At 45.2% G+C, this 22,159-nt stretch overlaps 1 protein-coding gene across 1 annotated transcript in view; it reads left to right on the top strand.

Annotated features, from left to right (window-relative positions):
• GALNT12 (polypeptide N-acetylgalactosaminyltransferase 12) overlaps nt 1-8,916 on the top strand; it is an 80,114-nt gene extending 71,198 nt beyond the window's left edge. The window contains exon 9 of the mRNA XM_082468669.1: nt 7,389-8,916. Coding sequence (XP_082324795.1) covers nt 7,389-7,406 — 18 coding nt within the window. The 3' untranslated portion in view covers nt 7,407-8,916. The remainder of the gene's footprint in view (nt 1-7,388) is intronic.
• Nucleotides 8,917-22,159: the final 13,243 nt, after the last annotated feature.

Below are 22,159 nucleotides of genomic sequence, written 5' to 3'. Positions count from 1 at the left end.
GGTTGTGCAGTGGTTAAGAATCCACCTGCCAATGCAGGGGACATGGGTTCGAGCCCTGGTCCGGGAAGATCCCACATGCCGCGGAGCAACTAAGCCCGTGTGCCACAGCTACTGAGCCCGCGCTCTAGAGCCTGTGAGCCACAACTTCTGAGCCCGTGTGCCACAACTACTGAAGCCTGTGTGCCTAGAGCCCATGCTCCACAACAAGAGAAGCCACTGCAATAAGAAGCCTGCACACTGCAATGAAGAGTAGCCCCCGCTCACTGCAACTAGAGAAAGCCCGTGCGCAGCAACGAAGACCCAACACAGCCATAAATAAATAAATTAATTAATTAATTTTTAAAATATATATATATAAGATCTGAAATTTAAAAATTCACTAGATTGGATAATAGCAAATTGGACACTGCAGAAGGAATAAAGAGCAATGGAAAAGGTAAATATATGGACACACTGAAAGACTTTTTTCTCAGTACTTCAGCCAGGTGATTGAGGTCATCATCAACTGTGAGAAGTCACATTAATAGTATGTACCCTTGATATGATGTGATGAGAATGATACTTTATCTCTGTGGTCTTCTTCCTTAGAATTTATAACCCAAGTCTAATTGTGAGAAAAAACAGCAGGCAAATCCCAACTGACGACATCCTATAAAATACCTAATACTCCATCAAAAACAGGGAAAGTCTGAGAAACAGTCACAGCCAAGAGGAGATTAAGAAGACATGATGACTAGATGTAATGTGGTATTGTGTGTGGAATCCTGGAACAGAAAAAGGACATTGGATAAAAACCAAAGAAATCTGAATAAAGAGTAGACTTTAGTTAAGAATAAGGTACAAATAATGGTTTATTAAGTGTAGCAAATGTACCATACTAATGTAAGTGTTAATAATAAGGGAAACTGGGTGCAGGATATGTAAGAGCTCTCTTTACTACCTTTACAATGTTTTCTGTAAATCTAAAACTGTTCTAAAGTAAAAAGTTTATTGAAAAAACTAAACTGATAATCACAAGTGCTGACAAAGATATGGAACAATTGGAACTCTCATCCATTGCTGGCAGGGATGTAAAAATTGCATAGTTTGGACAACAGTTTGGAAGTTTCTCATAAAGTTAAACCTCTACTTATGGTATAACTCAGCAATATCACTCCTGGGTATTTAACCAAGAGAAATAAAAACATATGTCCTCACAAAGACTTGCATGTGACTGTTTATAGAGGCTTTATTCAGAATTACCACAAACTAGAAGTGACCAAAATGTCTATCAACTGCTGAATGGAGAAATAAATTGTACACATCCATACAATGGAATACAACTAAGTGATGAAAAAGGAAAGGGCTACTGATACATACAAAACATGAATGAAAATCAAAAGCATTACGCAAGTGAAAGAAGTCAGTTCATAAAAGAAGACTATATCATTCTATGTATTCAATATATGCAATTCCAGAACAAGAAAAACTAATCTAAGGTAGAAAAAAATCAGAACAATGTTTGCATCTTGAGCTCTGGGGAATGATTAGGAAGGGGCAGCTGGGAACTTTCTGAGGTGATAGAAATGTTCCATATCTTGATAGGGGTGTAGGTCACATGGGTATACACATTTGTCAAAACACATTAAGATAAGTAGTTAAGATCTATAAATTTCAGAGGTATGTAAAGTATATCTCATTAAAAAAAAATAAAAATGCTGATATCTATGTCCCACCCCCAGAGATCCTTATTTTAGTGGTTTCAAATGGAAGTTTTTGGGGTTTTAAAGTCTCCCTCAACCAAGGTTAAAAACCTTGATTATAGGTACTTGTCTAATGATAGGATCCTTCGTCATTCCTGTTTGCCATGTAGATTTCTCTCTCTGACTTTGATGTGTAGATCATGGACACTAAGTGTATGGATTTACATGCTTACCTGATGGTCGGATCCACCTGGGGATGGCTAATTGGCAAGCATCAGGATGCCAAAAGGCCCAAGAAGAAGATAGGATCAGGATAGAGTTCCCTGAAAGCCCCCCCAGCTCTTCTCTTTCTGCCTCTTCTGAGAATGGTCCTGCTTATTCACAGAGTGGATTGTTATGCTGATGGGAGAGGTAAACTGGAAGGGGACCAGTGGAGGTATCATTATGGGGCAGGGGGAATTCTTATTACGTAACAATTTTGGAAATTTTTCTGTTTTCAGTTAGCTGGTTTCACATACACAACAAGGTCCCACTGGATTCTGTAATCCTGACCTTCATCCTGATTTTGTCCTCTTGGTAACTTCGGGCAGACTATAAAAAGAGAGAGAGCAGGACATGCCCATGTGTTGAGCACATGCCCTGTACTCTGCTGGAACTTTGCTTCTTCTTTCCACTTTGGGGTTAACACTGTAACTATATAATTTTTCTTTTCTTTTTTTTTTAAAATTAATTAATTAATTTATTTATTTTTGGCTGTGTTGGGTCTTTGTTTCTGTGCGAGGGCTTTCTCTAGTTGCGGCAAGCGGGGGCCACTCTTCATCGCGGTGCGCGGGCCTCTCACTATCGCGGCCTCTCTTGTTGCGGAGCACAGGCTCCAGACGCGCAGGCTCAGTAGTTGTGGCTCACGGGCCTAGTTGCTCCGCGGCGTGTGGGATCTTTCCAGACCAGGGCTCGAACCCGTGTCCCCTGCATTGGCAGGCAGATTCTCAACCACTGCGCCAGCAGGGAAGCCCTATATAATTTTTCTATTAGCTATTTTTCTTCTTTTGAAGCTGATGGGCAACCCATTAACATTTTTAGGGCAAAAAAGCTTCTCTTAAAACTTTATCCAACATTAATAAAACTGTATAATAAAAACTGAAATGATAAATTGTAACAGTTATTCCATGGATGCTCTTTGTCTGATATGTATTTCAGAACACATGGCCAAAGTTTCTGAGAGGTCTCACTAATAACTAGAACTTTGACTAACAATTTCCTCTAGGGTGCACCAACAAATAAACGCATAGACTTAGACACTCCCAATCGAAAGGAATTTTTCAGGTCACTAGCCCAGCCCTCTCATATAGTGCCTGAATAGCTGCTAAGTGGTACCCAGTCTCTGCTTGCACATGTCCCCAAACAGGGGGACTTATAAGACAATCAACATACCTGTGAACAGTTCCAACAGCAAGTTTTTCCTGGTGTGAAGCCACACCTGCTTCTCTGTAACTTTTAGCCACGGAGAACATTGGATCGCTTTTTCTGTTTGCTCTCCATGAGCCTTTTCTGCAACAAGTTAAATATCTCCAATTGCTTAAAACATCCCTCCTATGCTTTGAATTTGTCTGCACTCACCAGCTCGCTTTCTCTTTCCCTCATGAGTCCTGGTCTATTTCCATTCATATCCAACACAATTCATCTGAAACAATGTCACTTGAGTGCCTTCTCAGTGCCAGGCGCTAGGCTTTGTGCTGTGGGGAAGACAGGAGCAAGTCAACCTCGGCCTTGTAAGACAGAGAAGGCTTGTCTACAAAGGCCCTAGAAAACAGGCTGTGATAAGGGGCAGGAGAGAGGGACAAGTATCCTATTTTCCCCCCAAATCCTCAGGCTCTCATCTTTTTATAAATTTATTTGTTTATTTATTTATTTTTGGCTGCGTTGGGTCTTCATGGCCGCATGCTGGCTTTCTCTCTAGTTGCAGCAAGCGGGGGCTACTCTTCATTGCAGTGCGCAGGCGTCTTATTGCGGTGGCTTCTCTTGCTGTGGAGCACGGGCTCTAGGCACGCGGGCTTCAGTAGTTGTGGCACACGGGCTCAGTACATGTGGCTCGCAGGCTATAGAGCACAGCCTTAGTAGTTGTGGCGCACGGGCTTAGTTGCTCCGTGGCATGTGGGATCTTCCTGGACAAGGGATTGAACCCGTGTCCCCTGTATTGGCAGGCGGATTCTCAACCACTGTGCCACCAGGGAAGTCCTCAGGCTCTCATCTTGCAGTGCAGCATGTTGGCTAAAATATATGACTGTGCAAGCTCAAGGCATGATTAGAGTGGGCTGCTCATCAAATGTTTGATGAATGCAAGTCACTTGACTAAGTCTCTGTGTTCCAAATTCCTGGGAGAGAGTGTGATTGGCCCAGCTTGGGTCAGAGGTCCTCCTGGCTCCATCACTTGTCTGCAGAGGGGGCTGCCTCCACTGGTATGAAAAGCCACACTTTCTGGGCTAGGAACAAGGAAAGTTCCATGAAATACGAGTGAGGTTGGGGAGGAAGTGGTAGGCATCTTAGAGGTATGTTATGGATATAATCTTCATAATATGTAACACCCATAGGAATACATAAGCAATATAAGATATCCATAAGCATTAATCCTGAAAGACGGGCATTTTCTCCATTTTATAGCTGGAGAAACAGATTCAGAGAGGTGAAGCGACTTTGCCAAAGTTACTACTTGTTAATAGCAAACTTGTGGTTTGGATTCTGGGCTGCCAGTTGACTCCCTGCATTTACTCAGCAATTCTTCCTGGAACTTGTTTAGTCATTCGCTTATCTATTCATGTATTCATTCAACTAGAACTTCTCTGGCACTAACCACGGGCATGATGTGAGGGCGGCACGGGATACAGCAATTAGCCACATAGATGTGCCAGAGGGACACCCGTCAAGAGCATAAGAGAGAGTTCCTGCCCTGCTCAAACACATGGTTTTACTGGAGAAAGGAAACATGTGGACACCACAAGTTCAGGCATTGTTGCATGAAATGACTCCAGGAGTGACTGATATTTCAAGGCCTAGAAGATGTCAGAGTAAAAGAGATCTCTGAGGACCAGGGTGGTTGAAGAAGCCGCCTATAGAGGCAGAACTCTGAGTAGGTGCCTGCGGATAAAGAGAGAAAGAAGGAAGAATCCCAGTAGGCAGAGAGTTGTGCTGATTCTGCCTCTGAGTATTGCTCATTTGTATCCGCTTCTCTCCATTCCCACTGTGCCCTCCCCTGGTCCGAGTCACCAGCTTCCCTTACCTGGACACAGCAAAAGCCTCCCTAGCCTGGACACAGGAAAAGCCTCCCCAGCCTCGACACAACAAAAGCCTCCCCAGCCTCGACACAGCAAAAGCCTCCCCAGCAGATCTGCCTCCCCCTTGCCTTGTTGTCCATGAATCCATTTTAAAATTCAATTGCCAAAAACTTCAAACATATCAAAAGTATAGCAAACAATGCAAAAGTCACAAGATACCCACCCTTTTGACTCAGTAGGTATTAACATTTCACTCTATTTGCTTCAATTCTGTCTTGTATAGAAATATAAGATTATAATTTCAGCTAAGTTCCTACCCTACACCTTAACCCTCCGTCCACAGAGTAAATATTATCCTAATTTGGTGTGATGAATTCCCACATGTATTTTTATATCTTTTCTACTGATGATCCACAAACCACAAAGTATTAGGTTCATATCCTTTTGCAAGTTGCCTTTTTTCCCCCACTGCTCATTATATTTTCAGTTTTGTCCTTGATACATGGAGATCCACTTCATTCATTTAACCATTGAGTAGTATTCCAATGTATAAGCAAATTGCACTTTACCGAGTTGTTCGTCTACAGATGCCTGGATAGGTCATTTCAACTTTTTTACTATTACAAATGGTACTTCAGTGAATATCCTTACATAGACATGCCTCACACATGTCTCTTTGGGTAGGAACCAAGAAATGGAGTTGCTGGGTTAAGAATACCCACATCTGAGAGGATCAGATTTAAAAAAAAAAAAAAAAAAAAAAAAAAAGAATATCCAGATCTTCAACTTTACTAGGTGTTGCTTAATGGTTCTTTAAAACAGTGGTTCAGGTTACAGGTATACATCCCATTATATGTGAGTATGGGAGTTGCAGTGGCTCCATATCCTCATAGATGCTTGGTATTGGCAATCATTTCTTTAAAAATCTGATCCCCTCTTGCCATGGCAGACAGAGGCATCTTCAAAATCATGCCTGACCATGTCCCTTCCCTGCTTATAATCCCTCCCATCCTCCCCCACTGCTCTCTATGCGTACCACCCAGAGTCTTGCTCTGCATAAGCAAGTCCAAGGCCACTTCTCCAGGCTCACCTCTCCATTCTCTCCTACTCCAACACGCATGAGTGCACACACACACACACAAACATGCATGCACGTGCTGTGGTGCAATCAAACCAAACCATGTTTGTTCATGTCCCCTAACCTTCTATTGTCTTTGGGCCTTGGTTCAAGCTATTCCCTCTGCCTAGAATATTCTCTTCCTCTTCTTCAGAGGGCTGATTCCTACCAGATCTCAGCTTGATATTTCATCCTTTGGGAGGCCTTTGCAGGCATCCCAGGGCTGAATGGATGCCTTTCCTCACATTACCCCAGCACCATTGGCTTCTGGCATGGCAGTTCGCATCGCAGTGCACTGTCTGATAGTTGCCTGTCTATTACTTCCCTGACCCTCTCGACTGTGGACTCTGTGATAGCAGGGCCTGTGTGGAGCTTCTTATGGGAGTGTGCTCTGTGCCAGCCTACCTATTGAATGGATTTGTTAAATAATCCATGGGCAGGAGACAGGTCTGGGTGGAGCAGAGGTGGCAAGATGGGGGGCAGTTGGAAATCAGACTGGAGAGGAATTGCGGCCCTATCACCCTCATAACCCCAATTTCCAGGAAAGGAAACCGAGGCTCAGCCAGGTGACTGACCTGTCTAGAGTCATGCATTTAGTAAGTGACAGAGCAGCTTTGATTCCCAGTCTTCTGACTCCGTGTCCAGGCTCTTTCTGCTGCGCCTCAGCAGCAACCAGTGGGAAGGAGCCAGTAGAGAGGGAGGGACAGGGCTGCCAGGGAGGGAAGGCTGAGCAGGAGAGGGAGGCCTCAGGATCTAGGACACAGGTGGAGAACTTGGCCCAGCAGATATGGCCCTGGATCCTCTGAGCCAGCGAGGAAGGACGAACATTGGGCCAAATTTGCAGATCAGATACTTGTTCAGACTGTCCTGGGAGACTTGGGTGGGCCAGCCCTTCTCTGGAGAGGAGCAGACTTGTGGAAAGTAACTCAGCATCTCCCTCAACACTCACCCGACCTGAGTGACCTCTTCCTGCTGCATCAGGAGAATGATTTCTCAAGGTCCCCTCTAGTAAGAGGGAGACCAGAGCCAAGGACAGCTGGGAGGAAATAGGAGCCTAATGCAAACAGGCAGGAGCTGGCCCAGCGCCTCGGGCCCAAGTGGAGAGCACACGGGCCAGGTTCAGAGACTCCATCCAGTTACTGCGTGTCTTGAGGAGCTCACGTTTGCAAGGGCAAGTGGACATCAGTAAAGCAGGGACAATAATACCCATGCCTCATGTGAGTATGGTGGGGATTAAGTACGATGAAATATGTAAAAGGATTAGGGTAATGCTCAGCACATAATATCACTCAATCAACTGTAGGTATTATCTTCTTACAGGGTTGTTGGGAGGAATGAACAGGATTATATGGTGGACAAACCTATAAAACTGTGTGAGTGTTGGTGAGCAGTCTTTTTTCGTCAGCAACTCGATAAATGAGTGTGGACGATGTGGGACATCCACTGGACAGAGAGAAGGGGTGTGGACTTGAGTGACCAATCACCCTCCTCTGTTCCTTTGGTTTCTTCACCTGACGTCTGCATCAGAGACTACACGAGTCAGTTCTGGAAACTGCTTAGAGATGGCACAGTCCAATCCTCCAGCTTCACACCAGGGAAACCAAGGCCTGCAGGGTGGAAGTGACTTGTCCAGGGCCGCAGACAAGGCATCCCCAACTCAGATCCAACACTGCTCCCTCTGTCCCCTCAGTTCAGCCCAAGCTCAGGACATGGCTCTTTCAGCAAGGTCAGTGGTTGGCTGTTCTTCCACAGTTGTCCACACCCACCCCTAAAGTCAGCGGGGCTCCTGCCAGCTCTGAGCACCTCAGTCTCCAAGAGCCCCCTGCCTTGACCACCCTCTTTCTATCTTCCCATAGAGGGCAGTTGAAAGTAATTGAAAGCTACTTCCAGCTCTGTTTTCCCCTGCAGAGCTCTCCTTCCCTGGGCCTCTCTTGGAGAGCTCGGGAGCAGGTCAGTGGCATGTATACACCTGCTACCTTACCCAGGGTTCCTTCAGCACTGGGCAAGTGCAAGCATTTCCCTTCCCCTCAGACAGAGCCCCTCCCTCTTTGCTTTTTAAAATGACACCCCCGACCACACACACCTTGCCATTGAACTTGCCCATCTGACACACACAGAAGCTCATTCTGAAGGACCTTGAGTATGTGTTCCTGTTGCACAGGTGGGATTTCTCTACTGAAAAACAGTTGCAGGAGAAAGCAGATAACAAAATGCCAGGCCTGTTAAGAGCTCATTTGACCCCAAGGACAGGCTGATGTCCGAAGGCAGATTGAGTAACTGAGCTCACATCTTACCAAACCGTTTGGATTTTACTTTCTGGGTAAAAAGTTATCAGTCTGTGGCCACCACAGTTACTTTGAAGACATGGACCATTCTTATTGCCTCTGGAAGGAAAGCCCCCAATCCCTGCATCCCATTCCCCAAAGCAAGGAACACCAGGCCTCACCCATCCTTCAAGCCAGGAGAGCTGAGAGGCCAGCGTAGCACATGCTTGAAGAAATGGAAGGAGGAAACTAATAATATTTATTAAGAACTTGCTATGTACAGATGTAGTCTTAGGCCTTTTACATATACAAGCACACCTGGGAGTTATCTCGGGTTCAGTTCCAGACTACCACAGTAAACAGAATATTGAAATAAAGCACGTTACACAAATTTTTTGGTTTCCCAGTGCATATAAAAGTTATATTTACACTACACTGTAGTCTAGTAAGTGTGCAATAGCATTATGTCTAAAAAAATGTACACACTTTAATTAAAAATACATTATTGCTAAAAAATGCTGACCATCGTCTGAACTTACAGCAAGTTATAGTAGTAACATCAAAGATCACTGATCACAGCTTGGTGCTTTGTGACCACCTAGAGGGGTGGGATAGGGAGGGTGGGAGGGAGACGCAAGAGGGAGGGGATATGGGGATATATGTATACGTATAGCTGATGCATTTTGTTATACAGCAGAAACTAACACAACATTGTAAAGCAATTATACTCCAATAAAGATGTTAAAAAAAAAGATCACTGATCACTATAATAAATATAATAATAATGAAAAAGTTTGAAATATTGTGAGAATTACTAAGAATGTGACATAGGGACTTCTCCAGTGGCACAGTGGTTAAGAATCCGCCTGCCAGTGCAGGGGACATGGGTTCGATCCCTGGTCCGGGAAGATCCCACATACTGCGGAGCAACTAAGCCCGTGTGCCACAACTACTGAGTCTGCACTCTAGGGCCTGCAAACCACAACTACTGAGCCCACGTACCACAACTACTGAAGCCGCATGCCTAGAGCCCATGCTCCACAACAAGAGAAGCCACCACAGTGAGAAGCCCGTGCACCCCAAGGAAGAGTAGCCCCTGCTCACCGCAACTAGAGAAAGCCTGCACACAAGGAAGACCCAACGCAGCCAAAAATTAAAAAAATTAAAAATGTAACATAGAGACACGAAGTGAGTAAATGCTGGAAAATGGTGCCAACAGACTTACTCAACGTTGAAGGGTCACCACAAACCTTCAATTTGTAAAAAAAACACCGTATCTGAGAAGTGCAATAAAGTGAAGTGCAATAAAATGAGGTCTGCCTATAATATTATATGTGTATGCATTTGCATACAACAGCCCAGGGACAGAAAGCTTTACTATCCCTGATCCCCAGAGGAAGAAAAGGAGGCTCAGTTGCCTGATGGCAAGAGTAATGGAGATCAGATCTGAATGTTGAACTCAGTCCTCTCTGAGATCTCTCCATCCTGCCTTTCTGCACAGTGATGACACCCAGAAAAGGTTGATGCTGCCTTTTCAGAGCTGACAACACTAAAGGCCCTTCGAGTTGGTCTGGCCACCAGGGGCTTTCTGATCTCCCAGATGCCCCTCCTTCCCTCCAGTCTGTCCGGTTGATGTCAGCTGGAACAGTTGGAGGGCTGGCCCAGGCATCCAGAGGTGAATGCCCTGTCCTGGGCCAGGGGCTACTTGTTGGTAAGAGGACAATGCTGCTGGCTCCCTGGGAGGGAAACCAGCTGTGAACCTGGCTGACAGGACGTGCTGGCTGCACAGGTTTGCCTGGTATCGGAGCCAGCGCGGTTGGTCGCAGGGAACTTGATGAAAATAATCAGCTGCAAACTGCTCAAAAACAAACAGACTACGATCCAGAGGTTTGAATAACAGCCCCCTCAGCCAGATGGCTGCAGGAGCCTTGCCAGGGAGAAAAAATGATCTCCCACCCTGAATTTCCTCTTTGTTCTGGACCCTGCTCTCTTTGGACGTCATTGGCTTCCCGCCCCTTTCATGCGCCAGCCACCCAGACAGAGTCTTGTGTTCAGGGAGCTTAAGGAAGCTTTCTCCAGATTAGGACTTGGGGACAGGGAATCCAGGCAAAGAAGTGGCTTTCTTGTCCCAGCATGAGTCACCCTAGTTCACAGCTGTCTGCATGTGGACCTGGAATGCTGCTTCCTGCTCCGAGCACACTCCCAAGACGCCCGCGACCCTTGTGGGTGCAGAGCAGGAAGTCATAAGCAGGGCCGCTCTGTGTGGGGCAAGCCCTCTGGACACCCTAGTCCTCGCCAAGAGACTGTCATGTCTGAGCTATTGAAAAACTGAATGCTAGCCTGTTTCCACGTTAAATTGCAACCACCCCTGGAGCGAATGGTGGCCGGTGTGTCCTGCCAAACTCAGCCTCCCTATGGCTCCAGTAAGAGCATCGATGTAAGAGTAAGGCCAGTGTGGGTTTGAATCCTTTCTCTGCTACTAGACACCTTCTTTGACCTCTCTGAGCCTCAGTTTCTACATCATTGAGTTTTAGTGAGAATAATAAAGAAATTATATTTTCAATGCATGCAGCACAGTATCTGGCACATAGCAGGCACTCTGTAAACATTGGTTTCCTCCCTCCTAGCCCTCTGGTCCAGAACATTTTGGTACTAATTTCTTCTATTACCCACTCCTAAATGCTTTCACTGATCCATAATCTAATATTTCATTCTTGGCTTTTAGCAAAGTTCCAGGTATAATCCTGGCAGTGTATAATCACATGAAGTCACCTCAGTCTTATTTAACTTACAAGTTTAATTAGAACTTTCCTCCCCCTATAAGAGGTAATGACATTTAAAAAAAATCTTAACAAACAAATCTATGAATTTGTATTAAGATTATCAAACATATTAGTCAGGGTCAGCTGGATTTTGCTGCAGTAACACACACCTCCCAAATATGAACGGCTTAAAACAGCAAAAGTTCATTTCTCCCTCAAGCTATAAATCCATTGTAGGTTGGTGGAGTCTCTGCCCAACACTGACCTCTCTTAGATACTCAGCGTTCATCATCTGGAATGTTGTTGGCCCCTGCAGCTGGGGGAGACAATGAAGAGTTGCTTAGCACTTAGCAGAACTGGAACGCCTCAGCCCTAGCACACATCACTCCACATTCATTGGCCCGAGCAAATCACATGATCTCACTTAACCTCAAGGGAACAGGCACATCCAATCCTATTGTGTTCAAGGTGGGAGATAATTGATGAACAACATTACTGTCAACCACTTGGAAGCTCAATGTTTTAAGAAGATTGGAGGAAACCCTGCAGGCAGGCAGAAACACTGAAATTCCACCCCTGCCATCCACCACTAGGGATTTGCTAGTCATTTGAAAAGTAGAATGTGCCCAGACATTTGCACAAAGAAGTTCCTTTTGTTCCTCCCTTCATTCTGTTTCCTTGGTCCTCAATTTCCAGTGTGCATAAGAATGATTATTTGACATTGCATAACATTGTATATACAATCCTAAAAGTGTTTTCGAAGTGTTTTAAACATAGGCAGTTTTCCCTGTCTGTGCTGAATTTAGAACCTGACCTATTGAGGATGTGACTCTGTAGTGTTTAATTAATACTAGTGCCTGACTTTATTGTTTTTTAAAACCAGTTTATTGAAGTGTGTTTGACATACAAAGAGCTGTACAACGTAATGTATACACTCTGATGAGTTTGGAGATAAGTATACATCCATGGAACCATCACCACATTCTATGCCATAAACATGCCAATCACTTCTGAAAGTTTCCTCCCACCCTGTTTAACTACCTGAGTCTAATTGTTCCAGTGTTTCATTGCTTTCTCCTCTTCTGTGCTTTACTTATGCTCTGAGGGGTCATTCCATCTCTGAATCCAATTGCAATTAATGTTTTTTTTGATTTTGTGTATGTACTTGACAATAAGAGTTTATAAGAACTGATTTGTACCCAAAATGCTAAAAAAGTCTTCTACATATATGATGTCATTTAGTGATTCTCACCATAACCCTAAAGAGTTTGTTTATTAATGGAACATTTCCATTCTACTGATGAGCTAATGGAAGCTCAGAGAGGCTGAGTGACTTGCGCAAAGACACACAGTGCAGATGTGTTGAGGTCAGGTTTTTGAGCTTAATTCTGTCTGCCTTCAAATTCCGCAGGGCCACTCTGGGCACACAACGTTCCGGAACTTGGACGTCCAGGAATTCCTGTCAATTAGGCATTTATTCACAGAATAAACATTTCCCTGAAGAGCTCTCCACAGCTGGCCAATCGCATGGCCCTGCCACATTTCAATCTAGGTGGTGAGATGCCTATTCGTCTTTGAGGTGTGACGTGTGAAGTATACATTTACACATGGATTGAACTGTCAGTGTGTGATATGTGTGTGTGTGTAAGCTGGGTTCTGTGGGGGGGGGGTTTGTGTAAGCCTTCCTTGATGTGCAGGCGTCACCAGGTAAAACACGGACATCCAGTTAAATTTGAATTTCAGATGAACAACAAATTAGTTTTTAACATAGTAAGTCTGTCCCATGCAATATTTGGGACATTTATACTAAAAAATAATTTGTTGTTGACCTGAAATTCAGATTTAACTGGCACCTTGTGTTTTTATTTCCTAAATCTGGCAACTCCATCTACAGGCATGTGTGTCTGGGCTTTCTCATTTATGTCTCATGTGCACCTGAGCACTTGTGTGTCTGTGCCTGTGTGTGTCTGTGTGCCCGTGTGGGTCTGTGTGCATGTGTACCCCCGCTGCAGAGGAATCAGCAGGTGGTTGGGAACAAACGGCTCTACCACCCAAAAGCTCATCTCCCACCAGACCAACCCCACTGGAGCAAGCAAGGTCAGGATGGGTCAGGGAGCTTGGACCTTCTCCTGAGGGCAATGAGGAGCCATGGAGGGCTCTAGGCTGAGGAGGGGCAGCTTTAGATGTGTGCGGGAGACGTCCCTCTGGCTGTGTGGCGGAGAGGGCCAAAGGGGAGGGAGGCCTTGGTGAGAGAGGATGAGGATCTGGCCTCAGGCCTTGGCAGTGGAGATGGAGGGAAAGGGGCAAATCGGGGGACTTGTTTAATGTTTCCGCTGGGGCTGAAGGAGGGAGGAGTTGGCGGGGACACTCAGCTTTCTAGCTTGGACATCTGATGGACTGTAGGCTCCTTGAGGGTTTATCTTGCTCCCTTCCTCATCCTCAGTGTCAGGCATGGTGCCTGGCATGTGATGGATGCTCTCCGGGTGTTAATGGCATGAATACATGCGTGCAGGAATGAGAGAAATGGGAACCCCGGAGGAGGCAAGGAGGAGGCGGGGGAGGAAGGGAAGGTCTGGGAGGTAAGCTGACCTCAGTTACTTGGGAAGACCTTGGGTCTGAGGTGGCAGTGGGACTTCCCAGGGAGACGTCCAGCAGGCAGTTGGCCATATGGCCAGCTTAGGAAAGAGGTCCAGGCTGGAGAAGCAAATTCAGGGGGTATGAGTGGGTGGAAAAGGTATGAAACCACCAGCTGGGATCAGCTCACTACAGGACACAGTGAGGAAGGAGAGGGCAATGGTGAAAGGAGGAAGCTTGGGGTACAGCAGCATTTAAGGAGCTGGAAGCAGGAGTCTGAGAGGGTCAATGTTTCCCCCTCACTGGGCTGCTGAGGATTAAGTGAGATACCCATGGCCTGGCAGCTCCAGGAGGGCCAGGCAAGGGTGATAAATGGGACATTTAACAGGCACCAGCCAACAGGTGCCAGGTCTTTGGGCTCCCAGCTATGCTGGAGTCAACTCTGGAGGAGCTGGATCTTAGGGGAGTGAGGGGAAGGATGGGAGGAGGGCCTGGGCAGCTGGGGCAGAGAGGGGGCACTCAGAGGCTCAGGGCAGCTGTTTCTGTAAAACAGAAACATGGAAATATTTTAACACGTAAGACAGTTATATAGGGATATCCTGGCTGCATGTCAGCCCTGGAGACTGACAGTATGTATGTATTTCATTCCTGGCTGTGGCCTCATGTTAGAATAACGCCCAGCAGTGAGTAAATGATAGTTCACATCAGGTCCTCGCACAGTGCCTGGTATATAATAGGCTCTCAATAAATGTGCTTTCCAATCTTCTTTTCAGGGAGTAAAGACGCCTCCATAGTAACAAGGAATTTCCTCCTCTGAGCACGATTTTTCTATTTTAGGGAATCAAATTTCCTTCCACTTGGGAAGACCTGTCTTTTCTGCCATTGAATTCCTGGGAATTTCAAAGGCACCAGGCTGCAAGCTTGTGGCTCACGGGACAGTCAGAGCCCAAGTGAACAATGGCCCGATCTTGAGGGACAGCTCCAGTCGGGGTCACCCCTCTGGTAGCTTCCCTTTCCTTCCGACACAGCCTTGTCATCTGTCAGGAACCAGGGGCTTCTCCTGGGCCTGGCACATAATCTGTGCTGTGTAAGTGTTTGCTGTGATTATTTTTGTTATTACTGTCCCTGGGCCTGGTGTTTCCTCAAATTGAATCTTTTCTGTGACTCTAAAGCTTAGTTTATTTTATTTTATCCAAGCCTCAGACTAATACCTCAATGGCTGTGGATCCCCAAACAGGGTCATTTTGCAACAACTAATTCTAACACAATCTCTTTCTGGTGATTTTTAAACACTCACACCACAGAGGAGGCTAGGCTTCCTTCAAGAGCTCACTTAATTTAGATAAATATTTGGCCTTGTGGATATACAAACAGTCCTAAAATGTACCTTTTCCTAGGCGTAGGGGCTCAAAAGGGTTTTCAGGATTCAACGCATATTCATTCAGTTATCAATTTGTCCACTTAGCTGTTCCCACTGGAATGGCAACGAGGGTAGGGCTTTTTGTCTGTTTTGTTCACAGCTGTAAACCCAGAGTCAGAACAGTGCCTGCCACATCGTAGGTGCTCATGGCATATTTGTTGAATGAATGAATGAGTGAACTGAGCATCTTCTCTGTGTCAGGATACCCGGCATTGGAAAGCCAGACTAGGACACAATCGCCCTGCTGTCCACGAGCTTGTGGTCTTGTAGAAGAACTCTCCACTTCCCCCCAACATCTGAAATTCAAAGCAGTTCAACACAACTCCCCGTGAGATATGTAAACACCCTGTACTGGTCACAGAAGCCTAACAGGAAGAATGACACTGTTGTTGGGAATGCCAGTGAAGGTGTCCTAGAAGAGGTGGCATTTGAGTTGGGTTTGATTTCCGCAGGAGGAGTTGGCAGAAGGGAAACAGGATGAGCTCGAGGTCCAGAGGGGGAAACGCTGACTTAGTAGAGGAAGTTGCAGGAAGGCAACCTGGGTTGTGTAGGTCACTGTAATATAAGCTCCAGGAGGGCAGGGGCTGTGTCTCTCTTGTCCCTTGTTACATGACACTGCAACTGGCACATAGTAAATTGTAAATTGTAGCTTAAGAATGAATGAGTGACATGAGAACGGAAAGAAAAGATGGGACCTAGAAATCTTTTTCGGAGGTTTGTTTAGCACCTACAATGGGTTTCATCGTCCCCTTCCATCCTGTGTAGATGCTCGTGTCTAGAAGGAACCTTAAGTTCAACCCCAGTCACCTCTGTAACGCCCCACCAAGGGGTCATGTACTTTTGGTTGGTATGTCCCTTAGTGGTATGTCCCTCCCACACAGCTGGCCCCTCTTTTGTGTACATCTGATTGTTAGAATAGCCAGCCTTACATTGACCACACAGAAGCAGAGGGGTGGCAGGAAAAGACCACTGAACTTGGCTTGGCTCCTGGCCCTGCCACGGACTCGTGTGGTCCCTTGGGCAGGGCTGGTGTAGCCAGTGATTACAAGCGTGGGCTCTGGTGTCTGACAGTTACTTGATGTGCAAGTAAGCTTAAATAAACTAAGCTTCTCCTCTGTGCCTTAACTTTCTTATCTGTAAAATGGGGATAGTAATAATAGTACTTTCCTCATAGGATCTTTGTGGGGATCCTTTTCAGTACCTTATTAGCAAATTAGTAAGTACTCAACATAATTAACCATGATTTGTAGTGTTATCACCTCCTTTCTGCCTCTCAGTTTCTTCCTCTGTATAATGGAACTTAGAACCCCTGCCTTGGATGTCTCAGGCGGTTGGTGTGAGGAGCCAGAGAGAATGGGTGAGAGGCGTCCACAGAGGGGAGGGTTGTGTGCTCTTCCCATCAGCTGTGGTGTTTGCCATGGGAGACTTCACCACATGGCTGACCCCCAAATCACTCCCACCCCACCCAGAACCCGAGTTTTCTCTCTACCTTTGGCAGCTAGGTTTCTGCTTCTTGTCATCCCATATCTTGACTTCTAAGATGTATATTTAGAACAGGCTTGCAAGGAGCAGAAGGAGGAAATGAAGGAAAGGAAACAGGCAAAGTTCTCTCTCTCAACAAGTCCTTGGGGGACTCAGGACTCAGGCCCCTTTGCAAAGCAGGCTCGCCCAGCCTTTGAAATAACCACTTCCTTCTCTCTTGACCTTTTCAGATCAGAGAGGTGGTAGGGAGTGTGGAGGTTCAATTCCCAGACGTGCTAAACAGGAGGCTGCAAGCTTTCCTCTGATGTGCCCCCACTTGTCCAGGGGCCCTGCCCCTGGGAGACAGGACTCTGGGCTGTGGCCACTCCTCCTGGGGTCTGCATTGGACTCACCAGTGGCCCAGCTGCCACTGACTACGTGGGTTTCTTTTAAGAGGTTTGGCCGACCTTCAGCAGAGCTGAGGTATTGTCAGAGCTGGAAGAAGTGTTAAGACTCCGGGGCAGTAGTTTCCAGGCTGGGGGTCCCTGGGTGTTGGGTTCCTCAGACTATTTCCAGTTCTTTCAAAATCCTAAAAGAAAGAGTCTATAGCTCCTGTGTGAGGGCTCATAGGCTCCTAATAGTGTCAGGTGTCTCCGTGTTTCTGAAGTCAATTCAGGGTGGTCCCTGTGCACCCTCGTGTTTGGAGAAAATAATAACAGCTTTTTATTGAGCTTCTCCTCTGCCAGGAGCTGGACGAAGCCCTTCACACATCATCTCAGTGATCTTCAACCTGGTAAGGTGGGTATGCTTATGATTCCTATTTTGCAGATGGAGAAACCGAGGGTCAAAGGGGCTAAGCAAGCTGCCAGAGGCCACACAGCCCTCCAGGATTCCAATCCAGACAAGCTGGTTCCCAGCTTCACCCTCAACCACTAGCAATAGTCTCCTGGAAGCTCTGTTACATGTCTCTGAATATTGCAAAAGGGGCAAACACATTCGTCATTACTCAGGAAAAGTACTGGCAGGGAAGATTTTTGGATGCAAGCACTTGATGTAGGAGGAATAATAACAGAGGTAGTGAGAAAGTGCGAACCAGACACCTTGTGTTGGCTTGTGTTGTAGAACTAAGGCCCAGTGAAGTGAGGGTCTCGCCTAAGGTCTTCTTGTGAACTGGCAACTGGGACAAGAACTTGTTTTATTTCAAGTGGACTCCTTGGGCCTAACTCTAGAGCGACCTTGGCTAGCCAGGAAGCAGACCAGCAGTGGGTTTTTTCTGAGCTAGTGGCTCATACCTTGGATGGCATCAGCCTGTGGCTCTGCCGGGCAGAGTCTCTGAGCTCCCCAGTCCGGGCAGGCTGCTCCCTGACATGGGACCAAACACAAATCCTGAGTAATTGTCCACCAGTCCCCACCTGCCTCCCACCAGCTGTACAGAGCTTTGGTCTTGCCAGACCACAGGGCTGCTGAGTGCTGGCGGGGGCCGGTGGTATTCGTCTTCAGCAAACTCTTCCCTCACCACCTCTGACTTCCAGTTCCCTACTTGTGCACGTACTTTACAGTTCACTAAGTGCTTCCACATCTATTAGTTCATTTGAGACTCAAAGCTGCTCTGGGAGCTGGGCAGGGCAAGGATAATGCCCCATAGTATAGAAGAGGAAAAGGAAGTTCTAAGAGGCAAGTGCCTTGTTCAAGGTCACATGCTCAGCTAAGAAATTTCGGAGCCAGAAGTTGGAGCTGAGGCCACCCAAACAGCCTCGCCCCTTTAAAAAATGAGGACTCTCAGGGAGCAGTGGTGAGTAAGGTGCTAAGCTGGGTCCTGCAAAGCACTTTATATATAATTAACAGCATCACCATGAACCATATCTTTCCTTCCGTAGTACACAAATACAAGCACCTCAGTTAAAACAGTTAAACCTGTATCAACTAAGATTCCAGTCCTGCACTCTGAGAACTCCTTATGTGATGCAAATACACAGGTGTTCAAGTCAGAAGTGGTTTCTGTCTCACTGTCACCCTGGAAAGACGGTTCATCGTCTGGGTCTTGGTTTCTACAAGTGGACAGTGAAGTGATGGTAACACCTTGTTTCTTATAAAAACGAGTAGGACCATTACATACAAATTTCTTTACGAAATTTTTATACGACTGTTACACATGACAATGAATTTTCATAAGCAGGGAAGGCAAGGGAAATTTACATTTATAAGCTAATGATTATTACGTGCTTCCTGAGTAATTTACATGGATCATGCCATTAATTTGAACAAGAGCCTTTAGGAAGCTAGTACCTTTATTATCTCCACTGTATACATGAGGAGACTGAGACACAGAGATTTTAAGTAACAGGTAGCAAATGGCAGGAGTAGGATATTAAATCTTGGTAATTTAGTGCCAGCAGGTAAGCATTTTAACTGCCAAGGTGCCTCAGAATCACCTGAAGGCCCGGAGAAAAGACAGATTGCTAAGCCTCACCCCAGAGTTTCGGATTCAATAGGTGTGAGAATTTGATCTCTAACAAGTTCCAGGGGATGCCGATGCTGCTGGATCGGGGGCCACACTGTGAGAATCCTGTGCCACACAGAGCTCTCCTGGTACGTCCTGCCCTATAAGTGGCCAGATCAGGACCTCTGAGGCCTGTTTGCAAGGTTAGCTGGACATCCATGCACTAGATACTTGATTTATGTCACGAAGACACATGTTATGCTCATGGACAAAGTAGACGTGGAGGCTGAGGAGGCCCTGACTCCTTCAGAAACCAAGTTAGAGAAGTTGCCCAGTGCCTGATGGCCCTGCAGGTGCCAGAATCCTTGTAGCTCTGGCTACTCAGGTCCTTCCGCAGAGCTGACCAGGGGGAAGGAAGGCCATTGACTGAGGAAGGCACAGAGAACAGATTCACAGGCTGCTTCCTTGGCTCCCATCAGTTTTGCCCTTTAAGCTGGTCACACTCCCAGATTTCAGAAATCATCTATGAATGGAGAGATAAGGCATAGCCTGCGAAAAGAGAAAGCACAGACCAAGAAGATTTAAATTTAATTAAGATTAATTAAATTTATGTTTTTGAAAAGGAATAAGAAAAAGAACTTTAGAAGAATACAAGCATTTCAGAAAATAGGGGTTGAGCCAAAAGCAGAGGTGATGGGCAGAAGAGAGTAAAAAAATCAAGACATATGGATATCCAGTTGTTCCAGAATTCTATATGTTGAGAAGGCCATGCTTTCTCCACTAAACAATCTTTACAGCTTTGTCAAAAATCCGTTGTCCAACCCTCAGAATGGGAGAAAATAGTTGCAAATGAAGCAACTGATGAAGGATTAATCTCCAAATATACAAGCAGCTCATGCAACTCAGTATCAAAAAAAAACAAACAACCCAATCCAAAAATGGGCAGAAGACCTAAATAGACATTTCTCCAAAGAAGATATACAGATGACCAACAAACACATGAAAAGATGCTCAACATCACCAATCATTAGAGAAGTGCAAATCAAAACTACAATGAGGTATCACCTCATACCGATCAGAATGGCCATCATCAAAAAATCTACAAACAATAAATGCTGGAGAGGGTGTGGAGAAAAGGGAACCCTCTTGCACTGTTGGTGGGAATGTAAATTGATACAGCCACTATGGAGAACAGCATGGAGGTTCCTTAAAAAACTAAAAATAGAACTACCATATGACCCAGCAATCCCACTACTGGGCATATACCCTGAGAAAACCATAATTCAACAAGAGTCATGTACCACAATGTTCATCGCAGCACTATTTACAATAGCCAGGACATGGAAACAACCTAAGTGTCCATCAACAGATGAATGGATAAAGAAGATGTGGCACATATATAAAATGGAATATTACTCAGCCATAAAAAGAAACGAAATTGAGTTATTTGTAGCAAGGTGGATGGATCTAGAGTCTGTCATACAGAATGAAGTGAGTCAGAAAGAGAAAAACAAATACCATATGCTAACACATATATATGGAACCTAAAAATAAAATAGCTCTGATGAACCTAGGGGCAGGACAGGAATAAAGACACAGACATAGAGAATGGACTTGAGGACACAAGGAGGGGGAAGGATAAGCTGGGACAAAGTAAGAGAGTAGCACTGACATATATACACTACCAAATGTAAATAGATAGCTAGTAGGAAGCAGCTGCATGGCACAGGGAGATCAGCTCGGTACTTTGCCGACCACCTAGAGGGGTGGGATAAGGAGGGTGGGAGGGAGATGCAAGAGGGAGGGGATATGGGGATAAACGTACGCATATAACTGATTCACTTTGTTATACAGCAGAAACTAACACAACACTGTAAAGCAATTATACTACAATAAAGATGTTTAAAAAAAAATCAATTGTCCAAATTGAATAGCCAGAACAATCTTGAAAAAGAAGAATAAAGTTGCAGTACTCAAACTTCATGATTTCAAAATTTACTACAAATCTATAGCAATCAAGACTGTGTAGTATTCACATAAAGATAGACATATATATAAGGGAACAGAATTTGAGAATCTAGAAAGAAACCCTCATATTTATGATTGATTGATTTTCTGCAATGGTGCCAAGACCGTTTAATGGGGGAAAAATAGGGTCTTCACCAAATGGTATTGGGACAACCAGATATCCACATGCAAAAGAATAAAGTTGGACTCCTGCCTCACACTATATACAAAAATGAACTCAAAATGAATCAAAACTATAAGACTCTGAGAAGAAACATAGGGGTCAATCTTTGCACCCTTGGATTAGGTAATGGGTTATCTCTCCATTTATTTAGATCTTATTTAATTTCACTTAGCAATGTTCTATAGTTTTCAGCACAGGTCTTTCACATCTTTTGCAGATTTATACCTAAGTATTTCATATTTTATGCTATTATAAATGACATTATTTTTACATTTTAAATTCCAATTTTTATTGCTAGTATATAGAAATAAAGTTGATTTTTGTACGTTGATTTGGTATCCTGCAGCCTCACTAAACTCACTCCTTAGTTCTAGTAACTTTACTGTAGATTCCGTCAGATTTTCCCCATAGACAGTCAGGTCATCTGTGCATAAAGGCAGTTTTACTTCTTCTTTTCCATTGTGGATGCCTTTTGTTTCTTTTTCTTGCCTTAATGAACTAACTAGAGCCTCTGGTGCAGCGTAGAATAGCAGTGAAAGTGGACATCCTTATCTTGTTTCTGATCCTAGATGGAGAGGGACATCTTATAGTAAGTAAGATGTTAGCAGTGGGGTTTGTGGGGGCCCTTTGACAGAAGGAGGAAGTCCTCTTGTATTCCCCTTCAATTCTTACTTTGCTGAAATTTTCATCAAGAATGGATGTTGGATTTCATCAAATGCTTTTTCGGTATCTACTGATACAGAAAATACAGTGATCACAGATGGGAGAGGGTCCAAACTCAAGAGTGGCCTCTCTTTCTCTCAGAATGAAGGAAACAGGGAAGAAAGAGCCCTTCCCAGTGAAAGGAGCCTGTCTAGGGGAGTTGGGCTTGCCCCACCTCTGCTCTGCACCCCTCTCCTTGCCTGGCATTCCTAGAGGTCAGATCCTGGCCTGCGAACTCCAGAACCAGTGCTCTTTCCTCTACACCAAACTGTCTAAA

Source organism: Balaenoptera physalus (assembly GCF_965194825.1).
Source record: "Balaenoptera physalus genome assembly, chromosome: 7".
NCBI lineage: Eukaryota > Metazoa > Chordata > Mammalia > Artiodactyla > Balaenopteridae > Balaenoptera > Balaenoptera physalus.
The sequence above is the reverse complement of the archived record's forward strand: the minus strand, read 5'-3'. Positions and strand labels throughout refer to the sequence as shown.